Source organism: Pan troglodytes, chromosome 15 (genome assembly GCF_028858775.2).
Source record: "Pan troglodytes isolate AG18354 chromosome 15, NHGRI_mPanTro3-v2.0_pri, whole genome shotgun sequence".
Taxonomy (NCBI): Eukaryota; Metazoa; Chordata; class Mammalia; order Primates; family Hominidae; genus Pan; species Pan troglodytes.
In genome coordinates this window covers 78,543,332-78,562,465 of record NC_072413.2, presented here as the reverse complement: position 1 = coordinate 78,562,465, position 19,134 = coordinate 78,543,332, and the positions used below count along the sequence as shown (strand labels likewise).

The window sequence follows — 19,134 nt, the reverse complement described above, 5'->3', positions numbered from 1 at the left end:
GTTTTGTAGATTCTTTGGGATTTTTTTTCATGATGACAACCATGCTATCTGCAAATACGGACACTTTTTTTCTTTGCTTCCAATCTCTATGCCTTTATTTTCTTTTCTTCATTGTATTATAGAACTTCCTGTACTATGATGAATAAGAATTGTGGGAGTAAGTATTCTTGTCTTATTTCTCATCTTAAATGGAAAACATTTCAGTCTTTCAGCATTTAGCATAATGCTAGCCATAGGGTTTTTTTTTTTTTTGTAGCTGAGGAATTCCCTTCTAGTTCCTTTTTCTGAGTTTATTTTTATCATAAATGGTCAATGAATTTTGTCAAATACTTGTTATTCATTGATTGATATGATCCTGTGATTTTTGTTTATCTTCAGCCTGTTAAGATAATGGATTACATTGATTTTCAAATACTGAACCAACTTTGTATCCCTAGAATAAGTGCAACATGGTCATGTTACATAATTCTTATTATAAGTTGCCAAATTCTATTTGCTAATTATTTAAAAAAGATGTTTTTTCTATGCTCAGGAGAAAGCTGCGGTTTTTTTCTTTTCTTTCTTTTCTTTCTTTCTTTGTTTTTTTGAGGGACAATTGTCTATTGTTTTTGGTATTGAACTAGGCTAAATAAAATAAATGGGACATATTTCATTTTCTTCTGTTTTCTGAAAGAAATTGTATAAACTGGTACCAATTCTTCTTTGAACATTTGGTAAAAGTTGTTAGTGAAACCATTGGACCTGGAGATTTTTGTTCTGCAAGTTTTAAAATTACACATCTATTGTTCTGAATAGTTACAAGGCTATTTAAATTAGGTATTTTACATTGGGTAAGTTATGGTACTTTGTGTTCCATATCTTCTAAATTATCAAATTTATGTTTGTAAAGTTGTTTGCAGTCTTCCCTTAAAATCCTTCTCATATCAGCAGGACCTATAGGAATATCTTCATTCCTAACGTTGGTAATTGTGTTTTCTCTTCACCCTCCCTTGTTCCCTGCCCCGTCTCTCTTTCTCTGTCAATCTTGGTAAAGGTTTGTCAATTTTATTGAACTTTGTAAGGAACCAGCTCATTGTTTCATTGACTTTTTTTCCCCTCTTGTTCTCTATTGTCTCCTGTTCTCAATTTCATTGATTTTTGTTCTTATCTTTATTACTTCTGCTTGCTGGTTTTTTGTTTTTTTTAAGGTTCTTGAGGTGGGAGCATAGGGTATTCATTTGAGACTTTTCCTCTTTTCAAATGCATGCATTTAGTTTCATAAATTTTCCTCTCAGAACTGCATCAGCTTTGTCCTACAAATTTTGATATGTGACATTTTCGTGATATTTTCTTTTTCTTTTCCTTCCCCCCCCCCCTTTTTTTTTTGTGACAGTGTCTCACTGTTACTCAGACTAGAGTGCAATGGCCCAACCAGCTCACTGAGAACATAGCCACCAACTCCTGGGCTCAAGTGATCCTTCTGCCTCAGCCTCCCAAGTAGCTAGGACTATAGGTGCAAGCCACTACACCCAGCTAATCATTTTTACAAATTTTTATAGAGAACGGATCTCACTGTGTTTCCCAGGCTGGTCTCAACCTTCCGGGCTCAAGTGATCCTCTTGCCTCAGCCTCCCAAAGCTCTGGGATCACAGGCATGAGCCACTGTGCCTAGCTGTTTTCATTTTTATCCAATTCCTGGTATTTTTAAACCTCCCTTGAGAACTTTTCTTTGACTCATGGATTATTTAGAAGGGCTTATTTAGTTTCTACTTATAGGTTTTTTTGTTATATTTATGCTTCTACATATTCTTGATGGTTTTCTGTCAAGTTTTTCTGTCAATTTTTGAGAGAGTAATATTGGGATTTCTAACTCTAATTTTGAATTTGATCTAATATTTGCATGATATATTTTTACTTTCACAATATAATACCTAACCTATATCATTACACTTTAGGTGAGTTTTCTGTAGATAGCATAACATCGGGCCATGTTCTTTAATTCACTCTAACAATCTCCGTCTTTTAATTGGTATATTTAAACCATTTTTATGTAATATAATTACTGATGTGTTAGGATTTAAGTCTGCCTTTTTTTCTGTCTATGTTCTGTATTTTCTCTCCTCTGCCTCTTTTTTTTTTTTTCCCCTGCTGATATGGTTTGGCTCTGTCCCCACCCAAATCTCACCTTGAATTGTAGCTTCCATAATTTCCATTTGTTCTGGGAGGGACACGGTGAGAGATAATTAAATCATGGGGGCAGGTCTTTCCCATGCTGTTCTGGTGATAGTGAGTAAGTCTCATGAGATCCGATGGTTTTATAAGGGGAGTTCCCCTACACAAGCTCTCTTGCCTGCTGCCGTGTAAGACGTGACTTTGCTCCTCCTTGCCTTCTGCCATGATTGTGAGGCCTCCCCAGCCATGTGGAACTATGAGTTCATTAAACCTCTTTCTTTATAAATTACCCAGTCTCAGGTATGTATTTATTAGCAGTGTGAGAACAGACTAATATACCTTCCTTCCTTTGGGTTATTTGAATAGTCTTTAGAATTACATTTTGATTTATCATGTGTTTTTGAGTAAAACTCTTTGTGTAAGCTTTCAGTAGTTCCTCTGGGTATTATATACACCTGGCTTATCACAGTCTATGTGATATCACAATATCATCAAATTGAAACAGAAACTTTCTCTGTTTATATTTTTTACCCTTCCTGTTTATTAATTTTTTTAATTGTACTTTAAATTCTGGGATACATGTGAAGAACATGCAGGTTTGTTATATAGGTATACAGGTGCCATGGTGGTTTGCTGCACCCATCAACCCATCATCTACATTAGTTATTTCTCCTAATGCTATCCTTCCCCTAGTCCTCCCACCCCCTGACAGGCCCCAGTATGTGATGTTCCCCTCTCTGTGTCCATGTGTTCTCATTGTTCAACTCCAACTTATGAGTGAGAACACACGGTGTTTGGTTTTCCATTCCTGTGTTAGTTTGCTGAGAATGATGGTTTCCCACTTCATCCATGTCCCTGCAAAGACATGAACTCATCCTTTTTATGGCTGCATAGTATTCCATGTGTGTATGTGCCACATTTTCTTTATCTAGTCTATCATTGATGGGCATTTGGGTTGGTTCCAAGTCTTTGCTATTGTGAATAGTGCTGCAATAAACACATGTGTGCATGTGTCTTAACAGTAGAATGATTTATAATCCTTTGAGTTTATACCCAGTAATGGGATTGCTGGGTCAAATGATATTTCTGGTTCTAGATCCTTGAGGAATTGCCACACTGTCTTCCACAATGGTTGAACTAGATTTACACTCCCACCAACAGTGTAAAAGTGTTCCTATTTCTGCACATCCTCTCCAGGATCTGTTGTTTCCTGACTTTTTAATGATTGCCATTCTAACTGGTGTGAGATGGGTATCTCACTGTGGTTTTGATTTGCATTTCTCTAATGACCAGTGATGATGAGCTTTTTTTCATATGTTTGTTGGCTACATCAATGTCTTCCTTTGAGAAGTGTCTGTTCATATCCTTTGCCCACTTTTTGATGGGGTTGTTTGTTTTTTTCTTATAAATTTGCTTAAGTTCCTTGTAGATTCTGGATACTAGCCCTTTGTCAGATGGAGAGATTGCAAAAATGTTCTCCCATTCTGTATGTTGCCTGTTCACTCTGATGATAGTTCCTTTTGCTGTGCAGAAGCTCTTAGTTTAATTAGATCCCATTTATCAATTTTGGCTTTTGTTGCCATTGCTTTTGGTGTTTTAGTCATGAAGTCTTTGCCCATGCCTATGTCCTGAATGGTATTGCCTAGGTTTTCTTCTAGGGTTTTTATGGTTTTAGGTCTTATGTTTAAGTCTTTAATTCATCTGGAGTTAATTTTTGTATAATGTGTAAGGAAGGGGTCCAGTTTCAGTTTTCTGCATATGGCTAGCCAGTTACCCCAACACCATTTATTAAATAGGGAATCCTTTCCCCATTGCCTGTTTTTGTCCTGTTTGTCAAAGGTGAAATGGTTGTAGATGTGTGGAGTTATTTCTGAGGCCTCTGTTCTGTTCCATTGGTCTATATATCTGTGTTGGTACCAGTATCACGTTGTTTTGGTTAATGTAGCCTTGTAGTATAGTTTGAAGTCAGGTAGCGTGATGCCTCCCACTTTGTTCTTTTTGCTTAGGATTGTCTTGGCTATATGAGTTATATTTTTGGTTCCATATGAAATTTAAAGTAGTTTTTCTAACTCTGTGAAGAAAGTCAATGGTAGCATGATGGGGATAGCACTGAATCTATAAATTACTTCGGGCAGTATGGCCATTTTCACAATATTAATTCTTCCTATTCATGAGCATGGAATGTTTTTCCATTTGTTTGTGTCCTCTCTTATTTCCTTGAGCAGTGGTTTGTAGTTCTCCTTGAAGAGGTCCTTCACATCCCTTGTAAGTTGTATTCCTAGATATTTTATTCTCTTTGTAGCAATTGTGAATGAGAGTTCTCTCATGATTTGGCTCTCCGTTTGTCTATTATTGGTGTATAGGAATGCTTGTGATTTTTGCACATTGATTTTGTATCCTGAGACTTTGCTGAAGTTGCTTATCAGCTTAAGGAGATTTGGGGCTGAGAAGATGGGGTTTTCTTTTTTTTTTTTTTGAGATGGAGTCTTGCTCTGTCACCCAGGCTGGAGTGCAAGTGCAGTGGCATGATCTGGGCTCACTGCAAGCTCCGCCTCCTGGGTTCACACCATTCTCCTGCCTCAGTCACCCGAGTAGCTGGAACTACAGGCGCCCTCCACCATGCCTGGCTAATTTTTTTGTGTTTTCTTTAGTAGAGATGGGGGTCCACCATGTTAGCCAAGATGGTCTCGATCTCCTGACCTTGTGATCTGCCCTCCTCAGCCTCCCAGAGTGCCGGGATTACAGGTGTGAGCCACCTCACCCGGCCGACAACAGGGTTTTTTTAAAATAAACAATCATGTCATCTGCAAACAGAGACAATTTGACTTCCTCTCTTCCTGTTTGAATACCATTTATTTCTGGTATTCTCTTGCCTGATTGCCCTGGCCAGAACTTCCAATACTATGTTGAATAGGAGTGGTGAGAGAGGGCATCCTTGTCTTGTGCCAGTTTTCAAAGGGAATGCTTCCAGTTTTTGCCCATTCAGTATGATATTGTCTGTGGGTTTGTCATAAATAGTTCTTATTATTTTGAGATACGTTCCCTCAATACCTAGTTTATTGAGAGTTTTTAGCATGAAGCACTGTTGAATTTTGTCGAAGGCCTTTTCTGCATCTATTGAGATAATCATGTGGCTTTTGTTGTTGGTTCTATTTACATAATGATTACATTTATTGATTTGTGTATGCTGAACCAGCCTTGCATCCCAGGGTTATAGCCGACTGGATGATTATGGATAAGCTCTTGATGTGCTGCTGGATTCGGTTTGCCAGTATTTATTTTATTTAGGATTTTTGCAATGTTCATCAGGGATATTGGCCTGAAATTTTCTTTTTTTGTTGTGTCTCCGCCTGGTTTTCGTATCAGGATGGTGCTGGCCTCATAAAATAAGTTACGGAGGATTCCCTCTTTTTCTATTGTTTGGAATAGTTTCAGAAGGAATGGTATCAGCTCCTCTTTGTACCTCTGGTAGAATTCGGCTGTGAATCCGTCTGGTCCTGGGCTTGTTTTGGTTGGTAGGCTATTACTACCTCAATTTGAGAACTTGTTATTGGCCTATTCAGGGATTCAGCTTCTTCCTAGTTTAGTCTTGGGAGGGTGTATGTGTCCAGGAATTTATCCATTTCTTGTAGATTTTCTAGTTTATTTGTGTAGAGGTGTTTATAGTATTCTCTGATGGTAGTTTGCATTTGTGTGGGATCAGTGGTGATATCCCCTTCACCATTTTTTATTGTGTCTATTTGATTCTCCCCTGTTTTCTACCTTATTAATCTGGATAGTGGTCTATTTTGTTAGTATTTTCAAAAAACCAGCTCCTGGATTCATTGATTTTTTTGAAGGGTTTTTCATGTCTCTATCTCCTTCAGTTCTGCTCTGATCTTAGTTATTTCTTGTCTTCTGCTAGCTTTTGAATTTGTTTGCTCCAGCTTCTCTAGTTCTTTTAATTGTGATCTTAGGGTGTCAATTTTAGATCTTTCCTGCTTTCTCTTGTGGGCATTTAGTGCTATAAATTTCCCTCTAAACACTGCTTATCTGTGTCCCAGAGATTCTGGTATATTGTGTCTTTGTTCTCAATGGTTTCAAACAACTTTTTTATTTCAGCCTTAATTTCATTATTTACCCAGTAGTCATTCAGGAGTAAGTTGTTTAGTTTCCATGTAGTTGTACGGTTTTGAGTGAGTTTCTTAATCCTGAGTTCTAATTTGATTGCACTGTGGTTTGAGACACTGTTTGTTATGATTTCCATTATTTTGCATTGCTGATGAGTGTTTTACTTCCAATTATGTGGTCATAATTAGAAATAGTGTGATGTGGTACTAAGAAGAATGTACATTCTGTTGATTTGGAGTGGAGAGTTCTGTAGATGTCTGTAAGGTCTGCTTGGTCCAGAGCTGAATTCAAGTCCTGAATATCCTTGTTAATTTTCTGTCTCATTGATCTGTCTAGTATTGACAGTGGGGTGTTAAAGTCTCCCACTATTGTTGTGTGGGAGTCTATGTCTCTTTGTAGGTCTCTAAGAATTTGCTTTATGGATCTGGGTGCTCCTATATTGCGTACATATATAATTAGGATAGTTAGCTCTTGTTACATTGATTCCCTTACCATTATGTAATGCCCTTCTTTGTCTTTTTTGATCTTTGTTGGTTTAAAGTCTATTTTATCAGAGACTAGGATTGCAACCCCTGCTTTTTTTTTTTCTTTCCATTTGCTTGGTAAATATTCCTCCATCCCTTTATTTTGAGCCTACATGTGTCTTTGTACGTGAGATGGGTCTCCTGAATACAGCATACCAATGGGTCTTGACTCTTTATCCAATTTTCCAGTCTGTGTCTTTTAATTGGGACATTTAGCCCATTTACATTTAAGGTTAATATTGTTATGTGTGAATTTGATCCTGTCATTATGATGCTAGCTGTTTATTTTGCCCATTAGTTGATGCAGTTTCTTCCTAGTGTTGATGGTCTTTACTATTTGGTATGTTTTTGCAGTGGCTGGTACTGGTTTTTCCTTTCCGTATTTAGTGCTTCCTTCAGGAGCTCTTGCAAGGCTGGCCTGGTGGTGACAGAATCTCTCAGCATTTGTTTGTCTGTAAAGGATTTTATTTCTCCTTCAGTTATGAAGCTTAGTTTGGCTGGATATGAAATTCTGGGTTGAAAATTCTTTTCTTTAAGAATGTTGAATATTGGCCCCCACTTTCTTCTGGCTTGTAGGGTTTCTGCCAAGAGATCTGCTGTTAGTCTTAAATGTTCCCTCTAAATACTTTTAGGAGCACATAAGATATTGTTACAATTTTTGCTTCAACCATCAAACATAGTCTAGAAAATTCAAAAGATATCTATTGTATGTACCTGTATTTTTGTTTGTGTTCTTTCTTTTTTTTCTCCTCTTCTAATATTCTTTCTCTTATGTCCTTTCTTTTTAGAGAATTTCTTTCAGTCATTCTTTAGGATAGGTCTGCTGACAATAAATTATCTTAATTTTTCTTCCTAGGAATGTCTTGCCTTCATCTTTATTCCTAAACAGTATTTTCACTAGATATAGGATTCTGGGTTGTCAGTTTTGTTTTTTAGCATTTTTAAAAAATGTGACTTTTTTAATGGCCTGTGTGGTTTCTAATGAGAATTTTATTATTATTCTAATTGTTTCCCCCTATAAGTAAGATATTGTTTCTGTCTTACTGCTTTCAAGACTTGTTCTTTTCCTTTGGTTTTTAGAACTCTATGAAGTATCTTCATGTGGATTTCCTTATATTTATCTTCTTTCGGGTTCACATAGGTTCTTCAATCCAAGAGTTATGTCTCTTATGAAAATTTGGAAATTTTCAGGTGTGTAAACACATGCTTGCCATTTCAAGATGAATACCCAGTTCTGTGAGGATTCATGTCCTTGTTTCAGTACAACACAGATTTACTCTAAGCCATGCTGCAGGTGATCATTCTTGTGTCTCATTACTGCCTACTCACTGGGTATCTTTCTGGACTTGCTCTTTATATGTGAAGCGGATTCCTGAATTGGCATTATTTTCCACTGTGTGAAGGAGAATTGTAAAACGCTTGTTACCTGAATTTTCAAATTCAGTCCAGAAAAAAATTTAATAAGGTATAATATTTAATTTATTGGCATCTACATTCTGGTAAATGACATCATATTGCATGTCAGAGAGTTATTAACTAGTTTCTTATAGATGTTGTCATTATTTTAAAATTACTTAGAGAAATAGTATTTGCCAGGCACTGAGGATATAGTGGTAAACAGTTCTTACCCTTGGGGTATTACATACCAAACTGTACCTTGAATGTTAATATCAGCACATGCCTTTTATAGGGATGACTAAACTTTATAGGTTGGTCTACATAATTACACTCCAGCATAGGTGCAGAAGTGGGGATAATTTTAGGCAACTCAGTAAGAAATTTTTGAGGAGCTAAACGCAGGTGTGCATGACTCTTTCACTGAGGAAACTAACAATTTTGGAGTCACAGCTTATGACATGTTACATTCAAGTTTTGCCATGAAAGACCTCCTCTTCACTGTTCTACCTAATCACAGGTTTCTTCACAAGGCTTTCATTGAATGTGGCATACCATATACCATGTATAGTACATTTTGATTACCAGATACCAGAATTGAGGGTAGATGTTATGAACCCTTAAATTTTCTTAGAGTTGAATTTATTACTTAATGAAAGTTCTAAGGTGTGTTAGTTTTCTATTAATGCTATAAAGAATTACCACAAATTTAGTGGCTTAAAATAACATACCTCTGGAGGTCAGGAATCAAAATGGATCTCACTGTGCTAAAATCAAGATGTCAGCTGGGCTGCCTTATTCTCTGAAGGCTCTTGAAGAGTCTGTTTTCTTGCCTTTTCCAGCTTCTAGGGGTTTCCTTCATCCCTTGGCTCATGCTTCCCTTCCTCTATATTCAAAATCAGTAAGGACCACTTGAGTCTTTTTCACAGTGTCTTCTGATTACATTGGACCCACATGGGTAATTAAGGATAATCTTTATATTAAAGATATCTGATTAACTACCTTAATTCCCACTTTCTTTCTTATCCCATTTTCTTCCTCATGGCTACTTCATGAAGTGAGATAACACTCAATGTGTTTTGAAGCTTTGTGGATGAGGAGACTGAGACAAAGAGGATTTAAGCCATTTGCCCACCTGGAGGTTTAGCAAAAATATTTCTAAAATTTAGTGAAAGTCCCATGCTTTTTTTAAAAGCTCACTGAATGAAAACATAATGTTTTTATGTAAAAATCTTAACATTAAGTTTTTAAGGAAAGGATTTGTAAGATGCAAACACTTTGAATAGAGCTGAGCTGTAATAATTCATCTTTAAAATGGCCTCAAAGTGGGGAGGGGATGGGGCAACAATTAAACACCATATGTCTGAACTTGGACTTCTTTTAGTAGTTTAAGATTTGTTGACCAATCAAGTTTAAAACTGAAGATTTAAATTTGAAAATTTTTCAAAATTTTCAGTTGTATCTCCTTTACTGTCAAAAGTTTTGTATGTATATCATATATACCTTAAAACTATCTCTAATCATTTACTTCCCTGAGAGAATATATCAACATACTAGGCCAAATTTGGTAGGAAATACTGATATTTATGAGGAATAAGTTGAAATAAAATGTCTCTATTTAAGCCCAGGATATATTTACATTGTGATGTACCAGATATAAATACATGGGTACATACTGTCTGTGTGTGGATTGCCAGAGGCAACAGTTGGTGTTTGACATTGAGCTGTACTCTGTAACTAAGTGCACATCACTGATCTATATCATAGCATTATTCCACTTCTGAGGTCTGTTTTACTCTTAGAATGTAAGAATTGCAGAAACTAGAAAAAAGAATTCACTAAAAATTTCAAATTTAATTTTGATCTAGAGTAGACCCAGGAATCTACAAGGCCTAAGAAGCGTAGATCTGGTTCAGTAGTAGGTACCTCAAGAAACCAGCACAAACTTTTGTAGCTTCTGTAAAGAAGAGGTGATCAAAGAGTAAGTCAAATACCCAGCACTTCTCTGAGCCCCAAAATGTATACCCAGTTGACCTTATGAGTCTAGAACAAGAACAGAGCATAGGATAAACTTTCTCCCAGCCCAATTAATTTAAATGAAAGCAAACTTCCCATTATGTGAATGTAATGCAGAGTACATGTGGGGAGAAAAATGATTTTATGCCTGGATTTCAGCATATGAAACTTATTCTTGAAATAATGTTTACAATGGATCATAAACTTCTCTTGCTCATTTTGGCCAAGACAGCCCATAGGCCAATTTAGAACAGTGGTGTGTTTCCTACTGAATATGTTCTTACTTTCTCTGCTCATGTTACCAATAGAAATGACAGAAAACTTAATAGTTGACTGAGTCAGAACTTTCATTCTATATCAGGATGTTTCTCAGTGCCAGACTCAAGAATGAGGTGGAATGGGGTAGATTATTATGCTATTTTCTGTACTGTGACAGTTTTGTGGCAAGTGGTTTTAAATCTCTAAGGTTGTTGAAGTGGAAAGTTTCACCAGAAATGAATTAACATCAAAGAAAAACATGAGTACCTGTATTTGGATGTTTTACCACATACCCAAGACAGACAGTGAACTGTAAACCTTTCATTTATTGGACCAGTTGGGCTCCATCTGTAGACCAGCATGTTGTTTCAGTGTCTGAGACAAACCACAAGGGATAGCCATACTTTTTGAATGTTGTTCTTCATTTTAACCTGTGTGTTTTCTGTGGTAAGGCCGGATGAGAAAACTCTTAACTCATTGCGGTATATCCAGATATGTACCAGTGGGTGGCAGTAGATATGGCAGAGTTCTAAATAATGTAGCTACTTATAATGGATGATGTCTAAAAGCAGTTTACTAATAGGCCTTTTTTGCTTGTTTGTTTTAAATTACAACTGTTTGTTTTGCACATTTTCCTGATTTTAGCAGAGATATTTAAGGGTGATTTAAAAAAAAAATACTGAGAGCTAATACGTATATAATGCTTCTTATATACCAAGCACTATTTTAAATGTTTTACATATATTAACTGAAAGCCCAACACATTTGATTGTTGTTTAGGTATTTGAGCTAATATAGTCATATTGTTATACCTTTATTCAATTTTTCTTTACTAGTATAATAAAATAGGAAAAATGTTTGCTGGTAAATGTTATATTAAGCTGAGAAACTAACTGTCATTCATTGAAACAGATTTTGTGTTGCTGTTTGATTTTGCGAAATCTTCTGTGTGCTGTATATTGAATATATCTTGCTGAAACAACTGCCTTCTCAAGTGTCTAGGTATTTGCTTTCCATCATAGCCATATTTTTGGACGTCATCTCCCAAAACTGAGGAATTTTAACGTGGACAGTTGGTAACTGTGGGTCTTCCCACAGATTGTCGATGTTACACAAGTGCTTTAATGAAGTTTTCTTTTGTTTCTGTTTGGAGAGGCATTAGAAAATATATAGGCATTGGAATACTGTGTCATTTCAATACAAATCTTGAAAGTCAAAGCAGGGCAGTCACTTTTGTGTAAAGAAAAAAAAAGTACTGGACCCTGGTCCAATTCAAAAGCCCTGGGCTCAGATTGATACACCATTAACTAGCTATGTGACATTGACAGAGGCATTTGATCTCGGAACTCAGTCCTCCACTGTGTAACCCCAGGACACTAGATTAGATCAGTAGCTTTCAGTGAGGATAATTTGGAGCTTTGCAGCTTCACCATGCCACCACAGGGGTCTGCCCAAGGATAGGAAGGAGCTTGGTGGGCTGGCCCCCAGGCCCTCCACTTCTGTTTCCTTAAAAGCAGCTCCTTCTCAGCTTTTTAAATTACCTATTTATAATTTACATTAGAAAGTATATATGACAGAATTGTACTTCTTTAGAAAAAAAAAAGCAACCCTAGGATTAGATTATTTCTGTGTTCTCTTGTCTCTAAAATGTCAATGATTCCAATAACTGGGTAGCTAAGGAAGAAAAAGAGAAACTGACCCGTTATCTCTGGCATGTAGCTAATGTCTTGAGTATCTGGAATGGAATAATAGAAGGCTAAGTCCATCGTTTATAGGCTCGTAAGGGTTGTAATGTGCTGCTTTATCTGATGAATTTTGTTATATGAAATTATGAATCAAATATATGAATATATTTAAATATATGAATCTGTTCACAAATAGAAATATCATAAATTTACTTTTTAATAAAATATTGAATTATTTTGAGAATTTGCATTATCTATTGTGTTTGGTAAATGTCGAGACACATAGAGTAACACTGGACAGGAGCACTGAATTATAGTAAGTTACAAGAGCCAGAGCTAAATGCTTTTCTCTAAACTGCAATCAGTAACTCAACATATTCTGCTGCCAATGTTACTCTGTCCAGTGCTGTTGTTATAAATGTTGCTGTGTCAGAAGCCTCTGTTTCTATAACTTTCTCTCCATTATCAGTTGGGCTTAGTTGTAATATGGATGAGGCATTTTATAGGAATGGTTAAAGAAAAGTATAGTCATTTCTCAATTTGATCTTCAGTCTCCCTAGGAAGGTTCAAGTTACTAGATGGGTGTAATTGCTCATACACACCTGGACATGACTCACCTTTTAAAAATAAACAAACAATCTATCTGCTTCTTGGCTACCAGAAACCAAAATCAACATTAAAAAGTGTCAAACCTCCTTAAACAGCCAGATCACTGGTTGCAAAGACTGCAGAGGAAGAGATATAAAACTATCTTAGCCAAAAACTTGGTCGTGATATATTAACCCTAAGTGTGCCAGAGAAATGTAAAGCAGAAACAAAACAAAACAGGACAGCTGGATCATCCAATTCTCATCCGTGATGTTCTGCTTTTTTATATGGCTTTTTCTCCCTCTAATGACTTTATGTCACAATGAGTGAGTATCAGCTCATTTAAAAAATTGGAACCAATCCAAGGAAAATACACAGGGCTGCTGCCCTTTTTACCAAAGATCTTTCATTAACTAATGTTGATGGAAGCAAATTTCACCACAGCAATTTACATGGTAGTTGAGTTGCTATTTGTATGGAACAGCAAACCAGAGAGTAATAAAAGAAAACACGAACATGTCAGTGGTGAGCAAGGGAGCAGAGCAGCCCTTTAGCTCTTTCCATGCTGATAAGAAGAGTAAAGCAGACCTTCAGCTCTTTTGATGCTGATAAGAAGAGCAGAGCAGCCCTTCAGCTCTTTCCATGCTGATAAGAACAAACAACAAGATTGTTCATTATAATGAAAGATACTAATCACACTGTTATCACAGTATTAAGTCACTTTAACTATCTAGGGGTCTCACCTATATTCTCTTGTGTTTTGTCTGTTTGCATAGAGTGGTGCTTCTCAGCGATGCCCAGTAGCCATATTTCATCAGCACAGGTTAATAACCGTGTTCATCATTCCAAATGCATGTGCTTGAACAATGCACCTAACGAGTGAGCAGTGGCATACAGCAATGGTGTAGGTGGAGTGAGCAATTTTGGGGATATAAGTTAAATATCAAAGATAGAAAGGCAGTAGTTAAGGAGAACATGGATGTAAAATATGGATGGGCCAGAGGCAGTGGCTCACACCTGTAATCTCAGCACTTTGGGAGGCCGAGGCGGGCGGATCACTTGAGGTCAGGAGTTCAAGACCAGCCCATCTAACATGGTAAAACCCCGTCTCTACTGAAAATGTAAAAAGTAGCCAGGTGTGCTGGCTGGCACCTGTAATCCAGCTACTCAGGAGGCTGAGGCAGGAGAATCACTTGAACCCAGGAGGTGGAGGTTTCAGTGAGCCGAGATCGCGCCACTGCACTCCAGTCTGGGCATCGGATGAGATGCTGTCTTAAAAAAAAAAAAAAAAAAAAATGTCACGGACGCCCTGATTGTTGACATCAGGGAACTTTTAAAGCAGATCAGAAGAATACAGACAAGTGTGTATTTTATTTTTAAATCAGTATGAAGAAGGGTGCAATTAAGTATTGAGAGGTACAAATGAGAGCATGAATAGACAGAGCAGGATGATAGGAGAGCAAAGCTCTAGAAGTGACTTTGTACTAACTAGGTGATCTCAGCCAAACCATTTGCATTTCTTTGAGTCTCATGTCTTCATATATTTGTTGTAGGATGAAACATTTTAAGGTGGACTAGAAAGTTCTTCTAGGTTTCTGAATAGAGATAAGAAGGTTCAATACAACCACATCCCTGGAGACTTTTAAAAATGGCAGTAATCCAACAAAAGCTAATTTAAGAAAAAGAATAGAAGAAGAATTATGTATTGGAAGTCCAGGAGGTTTGTGGGCTTCAGTCAAGGGTGGATGTAGTCCTCAAGCAATTCTCTCTTTCTTGGCTCTCATTTCTTCTTTGCCAGCCTCATTGCTTAATAAGTTTCTTCAACATAGTAGAAAATACAGACTTCGAAACACCAGGCTAATATAAGCTGTGGCTTCAGAAGGAGAAAATTTATTTCCTGGCATCCACATTAATCCTCTAAAAGGACACCTCTGGTGTTGCTTAGCTCATATGCTCAGGGGGATAAGATGCTCTGACTTGCTAGCCTGGGCCATGACCTGCTTCTGCAGCAGGAAAGGTTAGTTAGGCCTCTTGACCAAAAGTTTCATGGAAATCATGTGGAAAAGAGGAACAGGAGTTCTCAAAGGGAAGATATGTGGCACAAAGAAAAAATAAAAATAAAAACCAAAACAGGTTTCTGCTTATACCCTTTATACAAGATGGTCAGTCAGGGAGAATATTTATTTAAAATTTAAAATTCTAGGAATTCTTTGGTTGTTTTTATTCAGCCATCCCAAGTCAAGCATTGTCATTGGCATCAGATTTGTTGGAAGAGTAGTATGACCCGTATGTATTTGGAGAAAACTGAGAACATAATTTTAAAGTTCCTATAATTTTATGAAGTTCTGTGAGTAGACTGGACTTCTTTCCATCTATATTTTATCAGATGAGTGAGTTGTGTTTGGCTGCATATAAGATCTGACACTCATTATTGATCCAGTAAGTTTTATCTAAGGAGTTTGGACTTGCCATACTAAGTTGACTCTGGAGGAACAAGATTAGTTTTCTTTTGTGGTTGATGAACCCCACTATGTATCACTCCAGTTACACTGCACCATTAAACAATCTAATTCATTACAAAGTGCCCAGCTCTGAGAACCTCCTAATATCCAGAAGTAATGGAGCTAAGTAGCCACATCCTCATAGGAACACAACAGTGATCTTATATCTCACAAATATTGAAGAGAATTGGGGTAAGGACACAGTTTACTGAAACCAGATGGTGTAGAAATCTGTTGTTTTGGCCTGTCTGATGTCCATCCTTCCTTCTCTAATCCTAATTTTGCATTTGGAAACTACTCTTTCTATTCTTAGTCCAATCCTTTTGGGATTAACAATGAAAGTACTCCATACTTTCCCCTAGCCAAGCAGTAGGCAAGAGATCTAAGCTAGGCTCAGTAGCTGTTCTCTTTATGAAGTTTCATCTTGAGTGGAATGACATAAAGTTTAGAGGAGCCCAGAATAAAATGCTTATTAGCTCATGCTACCTACATCTCGTCCCATCCAGACCTGCTCTGGTTGTTATTGCCTTCAGATTTGGGATCCTCTTTTCCAGTGCATCTATTAGTTATCTCTATATCCTTCTAATAATTTCTAAATACATGTTATTCAAATAGCATCTCATTGCTATCAGTTGGCAAGTCCCGGGTACCAAACCACTTCAAAATTCCATTTATTTAGCTCCTGGTTCTGTGAATTGGAGTTGACACTGGGCTCAGCTGGGTAGTTTGTCTGGTCTTAGTTGGGCTCCCATCTCAGTCATCTGTAGTCATCCTTAGATCAACTGGGCAACTCTGCTTCTGGGCATTTGCTGGCTGGCAGCTGGGGCAACCTGCAGGGTGACAGAAGTGGGAAGAGTCCTAGACCATGTGTCTGTTGTCATCTAGCAGGTTGGCCTGGGCCTATTCAGATGTCAGTGACAGGGTTCCAAGTGAAAAAGTGGAAATGTCTGAGGCCTCTTAAAGCCTCAGTCTGGACTGAAACAGAGTTACTTCAGCTATATTCTATTCACCAAATCAAGTCAGGAGGCCAGCCCAGGTGCAAGAAGTGAAGCAGATGTGCATGGCCTCTTGATGGAAGTAGCTACAATGCCACAATGCAAATGAGTGAGGATGCAGGGAGAGGAATGATTGAGGGCACTTAAACAATCTTCCATACACCAAGTTGGTTTCTGTATCTTATAGCTAAAGAACCTGATATGCCAATCAAAACCCCTTTAAAAATACACCCCAAAACACTGGCCTGCTCTTTTTACTTTTTTGACGTACCTGATTAAGGGAGGTTTTGGGAGCCAAAGTCAGTTCCTCTATAGCATACAGAATAGAAACAATCTCTTATCCTTAATCCCAGCATGTTGTGTCTTCAGGAGATTGCTTACCACTCATCTGTAACCCTCTTAGCTGTGCGGCCTCAAAGGGTCATCACCATCAGTTCTGTCATCTGCCAGGTCTCCTGAAATTTTGGTGTATTGCCTGCCCAGTTACAACACACCAGCATGACTTTGTCACTCTACTATATGACTGTTTCCTGCTATATCTAATATAGCACTTGGTAAAAGATTTGAGTTTGCCTTTCTGGGATACATATTAGACTTCTGTAACTTATATTTTCCTTTTATGTAACATAGTCTCTTGGTAAGCTATATCAATGAGAGAGTAAGGCAAATACTCATATTAATATACACTGCTGTAGGTGTTTTTTGCCAGTTTTCATCCAATTTCTGACTCAGCCTAGTCCTCTTTAGGTTTGTGAGATATAATAAGATCATAGCACAGGGTGGTATAGCTGCAGGCAGAAAATATGTTTTCTTAATAGCAAGTTCATAAATTAATGTAGAGCACTGAGACACCATGGCTGTATACGTGCATTAAGACAGAGCTCTCTTCAGTTGACGACCTTCCCTTCCAACCACTAATTTCTCTGGGATGGTGCCAAACTCTTAGTCAAATGTAGCTTCAATGCATCCCACTCTCTCAGTGTGAAATGATAATTAGTAAGACTTTATGGATGAGGTGGTGTTCCACTTCCAGTTAATAACACCTATTATTCCAGGGTGTTTTAATTTGGTTATAAAAATTGACTGTAGGGGTGGAACTTGGCTTGGGAGCTTATTTTAAGGGCAAATGGTTTGTTTTAAATTTTTCTTTCAAAAGAAAAAGGCTTTTCTTTTTTTCTAAAGGAAATTTTGTGTTGCATTGAGTTATATAAGCATGAGACCAAATTCTTAAAATATTGGTATGATTACAGATTTTTAATTGATTTGATATCATCCTTTGGTATGTCAGGTAAAGCTGAGAGACGTCCCAGGGCTTCTCGGCTAGCTTAGAGTTGGCAGGCTCCAGCGCTCTGCCATGTCCTCAGTTGGGATCAGAGGGTGTTTCTTTTACATGGCTTCTCACACTTAAACATTAAATTCTCTTCTCAGGCAACAGTTTATACAAGCTACTGGCTGAATTGCATTTGATGATAAGAGGCAACTCGTTTTTACATTGTATTTTGATGGGTATTTTACTTTCTTATTACAGATCTACTGGAAGAGACCCAAAGAAAAGATGAAGAAATGGGATCTCTGCAGGTAAATTCTTAAATAGGGCAAGCATGCTTGGTATGAAAACATTTGTTTTTTACTCTTTTATCCTTTATTATTGTCACATTCACACTGGTATAGCAAATAGGGTGACAAGGACAATGTCAGAACTATAAAGTTGGAATTTGCTTCCTTTAGAAGTCTCTGAGAGCACTGATCTAAAGCAGGAAGCCAAATCAGCCTCTATGCTACTTTTGATAGGAAATTTTATTCCTTGGTATAGCATAATAGGAACTGCAGCATTAGGAAATGAAGGCTGTATCCTTTCATAGTCATTTCCCTCAAAACAGGACTGATGAATGAGGATGAATTCATGGAAGCTACATTTTCAAGTGAAAGTCAAAAGTATTCTGACCCCATGGGTGTCATCTACCAATGACCAACCAATTAACACATAAATAGAGCTTAAGATTTATGTGTTATAGGTTTATTCCCATTTGTTGAGCTGGAAAGTGGTGTTAGAAAGATTCCACTCGAATTTTAGTTGACACTTCTGTGATGTGAGCAATGGATGTGAAGTTGGCATCTGACAGAAGTTCTCTCTTCTTTTCACATTGGGCTAACTTACAAATGGGTAACTCAAGTGTCTGTCTTTATTAGGGGAAACATAATCAGTTATATTCCCATGATAGAACCAATTCACTTAATGTCAGGTTGGGGACTAAGAACAGTAAATACTTTGGACATTTAGAGTTCTTTATGGGCCTGGAGCTACAAGGCAAGACTGGAGAGTGATGTCATGAGCTGGTTTGAGTGCTTTACGGGTAAAGATATTTGCTTTTGGCAAATGAAAGATAGGCCACATAAAGTCCAAAGAGCAAGAGAAGTGTTCTGTGATTGGGGATTCTTCTACCTGATGGTATACCCATTAAGAGAAAATTGTATAATTGATCTGAAAATGCAAAGGAAGCATAGTTTATACATCCAGTAAAAGTGGTACATGTTAGCTGCAGTTTTGTACAGATTAGATTATTTTAACATCTTGTACTTATTCAGTTATATAAAAAAAAAGAGCATTGGTTAGTCCAGTCTGGGGCTAGGAAGAATCTCAAGTGTATACTTGACCTGCCTATCTCTGTGAAACTAATATCAGCAATGCTTGTTGTTATAAAAAGCATAGCTCTTTGTACACTAAATGTGTATATTGAGAAAGTCTTTTTTAGGCATTGTGGTTGTGTGTTGTGTTTACCCAGAATAACATATATAAACATACTTATTGAGTATATATCAGGCCTTTTGAAATGGCAGCACAAGTAGTTTTTTCTTTCACAGTGCAAATGTTGGAACTAGTAATCTCATTAAATTTAATAGCCTATGTTGC

The 19,134-nt window shown here is 37.3% G+C and overlaps 1 protein-coding gene across 27 annotated transcripts in view; it reads left to right on the top strand.

Moving 5' to 3' along the window:
• CEP128 (centrosomal protein 128) overlaps positions 1 to 19,134 on the top strand; it is a 484,430-nt gene that overhangs the window by 360,205 nt on the left and 105,091 nt on the right. For all 27 annotated transcript variants that reach the window (XR_010151258.1, XR_010151259.1, XR_010151253.1 and 24 more), the window contains one exon: positions 17,752 to 17,801. Coding sequence is in view for 18 of the 27 variants with exons in the window: in XM_063793855.1 (XP_063649925.1) it covers positions 17,752 to 17,801 (50 nt within the window). In the remaining 9 variants the exon portion in view is untranslated. The remainder of the gene's footprint in view (positions 1 to 17,751; positions 17,802 to 19,134) is intronic.